This window comes from Hypanus sabinus, chromosome 1, assembly GCF_030144855.1.
Source record: "Hypanus sabinus isolate sHypSab1 chromosome 1, sHypSab1.hap1, whole genome shotgun sequence".
In the NCBI taxonomy this organism is placed as follows: Eukaryota; Metazoa; Chordata; class Chondrichthyes; order Myliobatiformes; family Dasyatidae; genus Hypanus; species Hypanus sabinus.
The window spans coordinates 127988354-127997147 of NC_082706.1; the positions used below are offsets into that span (position 1 = coordinate 127988354).

Here is an 8794-nt window from a genome sequence, read left to right on the forward strand (position 1 = left end):
AAAAGAACTGTCAACGTTTCGAGTCGAATTCCTGTGTAGGACTCTGTTCTACCATTCAGTAAAATCTACTTTCCCATCTAATCCATAAATCAGAGACACAAGATGTTCTGCTAATGGTGGCAGTCTCAAGCAACACCCACAGACTCCTGGAGGAACACAGTAGTCAGGCAACAAGCATGGAAGAAAATGTACAGCTGACATTTTGTGCCAAGATCCTTCATCAGCACAGTCCATAGATGCTGAGTTGCTTCAGCATTATATGTGTGCTAAGCTTTATGTTCATTCCTGGTGTTCAGATCCAGCTTTGAATATTTATGAAAACTGAGCAACAGAACTCATCTGAGGGAGGGAATTCCAACAATTGCAGTCTTTTGAGTAACCAGTTTGCTCCTCCTCTCATTCCTAAATAGACAGCTCTTTACCCGAAGATTGTGCTCCTTAGTTTTAAATTTTCCATTCTGAGGAATTGAACAGCCACCAGGTCAATTGGAAACTGAAGGAGACCCCTGCCTTCCCAATCAATCAAGTCACAGCTAGTCTATTACCTCAGCCTGCTTCTCTGCACCAACCTAATATCCCATGACTTACATTAATTTCTGTCACAAATAACTAAGTCTCCACAATTCTTTTGCATAATTCAGATATTCCTATTGGGAGTCCCCTTATTCTTCAAAGTTTCTTCTCATCCCTGTGTCAAAGAGTCAACGCATGAATAAAGGGGAAACCCCATTTAGTCAGGCCCGGTTAGCACACACATTATTCTGGGGGAAAAATATTGCAAGACTGTGCTTTTAGCATGGAATGGCCCAATACTAAAACCTTGGTCTCACAGAATTTATCCTTGAAAGTGTCATCATTTTACACCAACGTGAACTGTACACTTAGCATCCTACTGCCTTAGCTGTATTCTGAAGGGTTTTCACTAGGAATAGAAAGAACTTACCCTCTTGATCCAGCAGTCCCTACATTTTATTAAAGAGGGGTCAATTATAAAAAGAAGTAAATGATTTTGTTAACATACCTCATTTTTTTTCCAGGATCAATATAAGTTCTGCTATGAAGTGGCAATTGAATGCTTGAATTCTGGTTGATCAAGATTTAGCAGATACACTGGCAGCCGACGAGACCCATCCTGTCCACATTGAGAAAGCAACTCCCTGATTCCTGGTAAACTGTGATGAGAGAGCTTCACATCATCAGCCATCAGTTCTACAAGCCAATGCTTCTCCTTAGTTTTTATCCCACTCGCTGGGTCCCTTCTGGGAGCTCAGAGGAACAGTAAGAGAAAGAGAGACTGTAAAATTCTGCTTGCACTGCCAGACATTTACTTTAATCCACCAGCTCCCTATACTGTAGCTGTTTAATATTTAAAATAAAATCAATATTCATAGTAAATGTATACACATTATTCAAAATATTGTTAGTTAGCTGTTGTAACTAAAGAGCACAATATCTTTTTTAAATGCAAAGCATTTTACTGACAGCCTAGAGAAGTTGACAAATGCCAAGAGCAAAAAGTAAATCCATTAAACTCAATCATTAAATACTTTTCTAAGTCTATTCCAACCATAATCTTCCTTATAACCTGAGCCTGTATCCTCCCTGACTCTCAGTCACCGCCCAAGAGCTGTTGCATTTCCCCATGTAAAACAACTTCAAATACTCTTCTGTCACCTGGGATCATTTTATTCTTCATGTGAACAATTCTAATTGCAAATATGTTAAGTCTCTATTCTTGTACAGTTTGAGTTCAAGTTTATCAATAAATGCCATGAAAATTAGCTTTCTACAGAGCATTACAGACTATAATCATCATTTCTACCTTGTTCCTTTTTAATACAATTTTCCTTCAGAACCTTATATTTAATTGTTTTTTTCTCTCTCCAATCTCCAACTTCATGTCCTTTGAGAAACAGTTGAGGTCTTCTCTTACATTACAGATTTTACATCAGCACAGGTCACAACAATTTCAGTTCTTCTAGCTCAGTTCATCCATTCTCCATTGCACCTTTGATTATCTGTGTTTTGCCTCCAGTTACCCACTCCTGCTCTGAATCTGTATTCAAAAGAATGCCAGGAGGTTGAAGTTGAGCTGGCTTTCACAGCCAGGGAGAGTGAGTGTCCGATTTCTACTCCTCTTTGAATGGTGTGCTGATATGACCGGTGGGGGGAGTGGTGTATGGCAATGGTTGAATTGCCAATCTCACTGATAAAAGTTGCTTATTCTTCTATCTGAAGAAGTGGGTTGATATTCTGACTACTGGGTTGTAAGGTGCCACAGTAAAGATGTCTCGTAACGTAAAGAAGAGACTGATTCATTTGTGTAGCATCATTTTAAAATGCCTCTCTATGCCAACCTAGCCCTTGTCCTCATAGCCTATTCCCCTTACTACTGGCTGTTCAACTAATCCTGCAGTGTGGAATTCAGGTCATGGTAATCCTGGAAAATCATAAGCAAAGCCAGTGGATCACCAGAAATTAATGTCAATCATTAATTCCATTCCTGAGATGTTAATTCCATCCTCTCCCAGGATCTTTGTGGAAGATCCAGATTTTGCAATGATCCAACTGGGTTATACTTGTAATTTCATTCTGTGTCCGTCACAAATATGCCTTCATCTATTTCTGTTACATAGCTTGCCTTCACAGTCTGACTCCACCAATCTGCTACTAAAGCACTCGTCCGCACTCTTCTTACCTCCTCTCTGAGCCTCATCAGTACCATTATGGTTGGCGTCCCTATCCTCCATTCAAAAATAAACTTCAACTCCTGCCCACCCCCTCCTTGCAAACAAGCCATCACCCACCTATTTGGCAACTCTCCGTTGTCTCCTTTTCTTTCATTTAGGAAGTTCCTTTGACCTAACTATTTGGCCAAACTTTTGACCATCTTTGCCAATTCACTCAGTGTCGTTTTGTTCTTTAATGCTTTGACTCCCTTGTTCTGCATTGAAATATTTTCCTACATTAAAGTCTACTTTCATGCAAGATTTTGATGTCATCAGGTTAATCTGAACAGCACTGCTCTAGGGCAGATTCCTGTGCTGTTTTCACCATTCCAACGACCATGGGGTAATCTCAACTGTTGACGCTATCACTAGGGAGTCTGCAGTTGCTCCTTGTGACAGCATTGGGTTCACCCCAACTCTGAGTGCTGCAGTTGCAAGATCGACCCTATAAATTACCCCTTTTGTAGCTGGGTTGTGGTTGGTAGTTTAATTGGTCCATGTAATTTATCCATTGTGTCAAGGAGTGCTACGAAAATTAGAGTGGAGCAAATAGACAGGTGGGAGATTATATGCTGTGGGGAAAATGGGGGTAATGGTATTTTCCCAAGGGTCAACATAGACTCACTGGGCAGAATGGCCACCTCATGGGGAGATATGGAAGTATGAAAACCTCACATTAACCAGTACGGTTAACATACAGGATTCTCCTACTGCTCTGCAGTCTTCAAAATGTTGAGGTCCAATGCCTTAAGATTTTACAAAAAAAATTAGCACAAATTTGTGCAGTGGACATTTTAAAAATGACCTGCGTATGCTTTAACACCAGTAACACCATTTTCACCCATCAGTGAATTAGGACTGGGCGCTCCCAAGAGTGACCAGTTTAAGTGCAAGTGCCATTTCTGCAACATCTCTGACACATGTGATGACATCATCAGTGTGCACTGTCTTTGCATCCACTGTTGACACTGAAAAGTTCAACGTTTGACCTGTTCTTTCTCATTAATTGTTAATCAACAACGAGCAAACACTGTGCCAAGTCGCCAATCATCTGCCAATGAAAGTGGGACACTGATTTACATGTCAGCCTTGTGTAGGGGCCACGCTAATCTGCTTTCCCCCTTCATTGCTCCTGTCAAACTGATCACTGGTGTTCTTACACAGTGCTGGATTGAATTTGAACACATTCAAACTCAGTGGTCCAAGTTTCTGGATGTCAGTCCAGTCACATAACCAAAATGTGGTCGTATCAAGACAGACATTGTATTGCCTTGTCTTCGTTATTTGTACCACAGCCTGAGGAAAGAAGGCTGTAATGTACTTGGGTGATTGAGCTATACATTATAAAGTTAATTGATAATATTGAAAGGAATAGATTCAAACGGAAAAACAAATATTCTTCATGTCCTCCTTCATTACTTTTTCATGAAGTGATTGGCTTTCAGTGTTTTCCTACATTCCTATTGTCTATCATGATTGAAAAGGAAAGGTACCTCAATCGTGATCTTCCACACCTTTCAAAATTATTTTTAAGCAAAAATGACAAAGTGAGAGAATGGCTGCAGAGAAGGAGGATAAAATAAAACTCTCTTCCTTCAAGACAACTCAGTATTAGCATTGGCCCCTTGGCTTAGTATAAAAAGATTGAAGCAGAGACTAATATTTCAGTGTGACCCACTGATAAGGATTTAGTAGTATCAGTATTATCAGTTAGCTCTGGTGTTAGTCAACTTCTAATGAGGAATTTGATTGCTTGTACTAGGTCACTGAATGCAATACTGTTCAAGGCACAGTATGCATTTCAATTTTGTGGAGAAGGCAGTCCCTGGTTACCTTTTATAATCCTTATATTCAAAAAAATACATTTAGTGTATGTGGCTTATATAATCTTAATGGACCATTTGTATGTTCGAAAGTTTTCCTTTTCTTTTGTCATGATTGTTACCCATCAGCTTGTCAACTTACAAATAACTGCTGAGTGCAGCTATAACAACAGAAAAAGCCAGAAATTAGTCAGACCCTCAATGAATGAGCCAAAGCTTTATTCTTCATTTGTTTATATTGTAAATATTTATGAATCATCTGATTATTTATTCATGAAGAAAACTCCTTTTGTGAAGCACCGTGAGTGACAATCGTTTTTCCAGAAACCTTAGTATTGTCCACAGAATGATATTGTTAACTTTTTGTTTATCTTGTGTTGCAGTAATTGATCGTGCAATAAAGAATTATCCGACCAGCATTCTGGATGTTCTTTGCTGGTGCTACATCTTCCCTTTTCTGTTGTCTTGCTGCTGTGGCATTGTTAATGAAAATATATAATTCAAAGCCATGGTCCATCTCCTCAAACAATTGATCACAGAATAAAATGTTCCAATCTCATCCAGAATGAGTTTATTAATCAATAGTTTGCAATGTCTTCAAATACCCTATTGTTCTTGATTAATGGTTAGAATTTAAGAAGATGATAATTAGGAAATAATTCTGTTAGACAAATATGTAGTGAAGATACAGCCATGGAATCATTAATCTAATTTTCAGTCTGCCTAAGATTTGTTACAGAAGGCTCCAGGTTCATCTTTCAATTCTTCTTCCCAATTTGTTTTAGGGGTATCATAATTCATCTGAAAACATCTCTCTTCAGTGCCTCTTTACAATGGCATTGTGGGGTAAATATGATGGAGCAGTGAGTAATTCAGTAAAGAGAAAATGCAAAATGGAGACTCTGGTCTTTACTATAACAAATTCAGCACCATTAGGGTGGCACGCTAGCGTAAAGGTTAGCACAACACTTTACAGTATAGACAACGCAAGTTCAATTCCCAACACTGCCTGTAAGGAGTGTGTACATTTTCTCCATGCTTCCTATGGGTATTCTGGTTTCCTCCAACAGTCCAAAGATGAATTGGTTGGTATGTTAATAGGTCATTGTAAATTATCCGGTGATTAGGCTCGGATGAAATCAGGAGATTGCTAGACAGTGAGGCTCAAATGGTGGGAAGGACCTATTCAGCACTGTATCTCAATAAATAAATATTGCCTGCCGAGCTAGATTCAGACTCCGACGGTTATATCCCACAGCTTACAGCCCACATGAAAGTACTGTGATTCATTATAGTCACAAGAACTGAGGTAGAGTGAAGAGCTTTTGTTTCGTATGCTATATCCATACGGATTGTGATATGACATAAATACACCAAAGCAGTACAAGAGAAAGGCAATAACAGAATGTAGAGTATCATATAGCAGTTACAGAGAAAGGGCAGGGCAGGTAAGTAATAAGGTACACTGAATATAACAAGGTGGATTCTGATGTTCTCCAGTCACTTACTGCATATTATAACCTTGGGATAGACGCTGTCCTTGAACCTGGTGGTATGTGCTTTCAGGTTTTGTATTTTCTGCATGATGGAGGGAGAATGTCTGAGGAGGGTGGGGGTCTTTGATTATGTTGGCTGCTTTACTGAGGCAGCAAGAAGTGGAAACAAACTCCATAGAGGGGAGACTAGTTTTCATTATAGACTGAGTTGTGGACATAACTCTCTACAATTTCTTGCAGTCTTGGGCAGAGATGTTAACATACCAAGCTGTGATTTAACTGGATAGAATATTTTCTATGCTATATTTGTAAAAATTGTTGAGGGTCATAGGGGAAATGCCAAGTTTCCTTTGTCTTCTGAGCAAGCATAGGCACTGGTCAACTTCATTGGCAATGGCATCAATGTGCTTGAATCACTACAAGCTATTAGTGATGTTTACACCTAGCATGAATGGCAGATGGAGAATCAAACAGCAAGGAGAACAAATGCCATCATTGTAAAAATAAATTAATTTTTATCGCAGTGTAAAGGAAGGAAGGCAGTAGCAAATGGAAGGTCCCTAATAAGGGAACAAGCCAAGTTCACACAGGCTAACTACAGTTGCTTTCAACTGATCAGAGCCACCATCAATGTGAGACATCTGAAGGAGAGATTAATAAGATCAAACCAACAACACTGGACAAGACCAAGTGGAACTGGAAATGTGTACATAGTAGAGAAGGCCAAGCGCACTATGCAGATCTTTGCCACTATACAAGTTAAATCAGGGGTGATGCAGCTCCAGGTGGACAGGGTGTAATATGTAATATCAACATTGGCAAAACTGGAAGATAACATCATACAAATGTAGCACTGCACTCCTGTACCAAGGCACGATGAAAGTGATAAATGGAAAGAAAGGAAATGCAATTTGATGTAATTGAACAGGTTTATTCCAATCTTTGGCAGCCATGTAGCTCATTAAATTGAACTGATAATAGTACCAATACCCTGATGGAACACAGGTTATAAATGACAAATTGTACACTCAGCAAGAAGCAGCTGCCAGATGAATTTCTAAATGTGTTTGAAAGAGATGAAAAGATGAATGGAAAATACATCTTTCAAATAGCTTCAAACTACATTCTCAAACTAGATACAAGTAGAAGTACAGTATTCCAATAATTTTCAAAGAGAAACAAAAGACTTATCTTGAAAGACTGAGAGACACTAGGTATCAAGGGGTTGATTCTCTTGAGAATCAGGTTGTGTGTATGTAGAAGTGTATAGCCTTTAAAATATGCATTCTCAACAGCTGGAGTACCAAAGAGCATCAAAATTATTTCTATTACAAGAAAATGTTTTCTTCATTCCATCTCATCCTTCTTGTCATTGAGACTTACGTACAAAAAGTGCTGTCAGGCAGAATTTGTGAGGAGAGAAACAGAGTCAATGATGGTTCATTGGCACAGAACGTTGAATCTGTTTCACTCTCCATGAATGCTCCTTCACCTGCTGAGTAAATCCAACACTTTCTGTTTTTATTCCAGATATTGCAGCTTCCACTGCTGTTCCTTTCCCCTACATTATCATTTGTATTTTCAGCCTTCATAGACATCTGCTTTATGTTCTCACCTAAGTATTCTGTGTTGAAAAGTTCTGACTTGTCGTGCTGGCTTCTGTTCATTGATGATAACCGGTAATCAAGATCTCGGAAGACCACTTGAGTCTGAATTTCATCTCAGCTTTATTGAAACTTTTAGAATAAATTTTGACTGTAACTGCACCTCTCCATTGATTCAGCACACATGCTCATCATCCAACCCCAAGTGAGTAAATGAACAGATCGAGTGATTGGATGGTGAATAAATGAGTGATTAAGCGAACAGATCTGGGGAGTAGTTGAGTGAACGATGGAATGAACGTTCATTCAAGACTATTGAGACATAATAAGGATAAGGCTGATTTGATAATACACAGAGTCAAAATCGAAAAAACTGGGCTGAATAGCCTCATTTGATAGTGTGATGACTATGGTTATATTAATGTATAGAATGTGGATAACTAACTGAATGAATGAATGGAGGAAGCATGCCAGAATATGGTAATGCCCACAGCAGTAGTTAGAAGTGTGATAGCACCTTGTTCATTATTCCAGTATTCTTTGTGAATCACTGATGAAATAGTCAATTTGCAGCTCTTTACAAACTTCAGACAGCAGTTCTTCAGAATTCAAAAAGGAAATATCACACCTGGTACTATTTCCACGAACCATATAATGATGTATTCTTGGGCAGCAAGTCTAAGAACTCAGATTCCAAGGTGCATGATCTAGGTTAACAATAATCCAGGCAGAGAAAGATGATCAAACTTCCTGCTGTTCTTTATGTAGAAAGTGGGGTCAACAGCTGTTACCAGTAATGGGAGCATGCTGCAGAGAGCAGAAACTGAAACTGTTCAAGAAGAGTAGCATTTGCTAGGACTGGTTACCTTAAATTAGGAGAGATTAGACAGGTTGATACTGTTTCCTTTAGAGTGAAGCAGGCTGTGTGATGTTATAGAGATTTATAAAATAATGAGGGGCAAAGAGAAGGTGGATGGTCACAATCTTTTAATGATTCAGACTTTTGACAGTCCAGGTTTGACAATATAACCTGGACCCGCAACACCATCTCACTATTCAAGAAGGCACAGCAGCGTATACACTTTCTGAGGAGTTTGAGGAGCGCAAGGCTCCCTGCCCCAGTCCTGACAACTTTCTACAGC

At 39.1% G+C, this 8794-nt stretch overlaps 1 protein-coding gene across 10 annotated transcripts in view; it reads left to right on the top strand.

Annotated features, from left to right (window-relative positions):
• The window catches only part of LOC132397357 (receptor-type tyrosine-protein phosphatase mu-like), a 981490-nt gene extending 976519 nt beyond the window's left edge, over window positions 1-4971 (top strand). For all 10 annotated transcript variants that reach the window (XM_059976027.1, XM_059976037.1, XM_059976052.1 and 7 more), the window contains one exon: window positions 1038-4971. In XM_059976027.1, coding sequence (XP_059832010.1) covers window positions 1038-1091 — 54 coding nt within the window. In that variant the 3' untranslated portion in view covers window positions 1092-4971. The remainder of the gene's footprint in view (window positions 1-1037) is intronic.
• Window positions 4972-8794: the final 3823 nt, after the last annotated feature.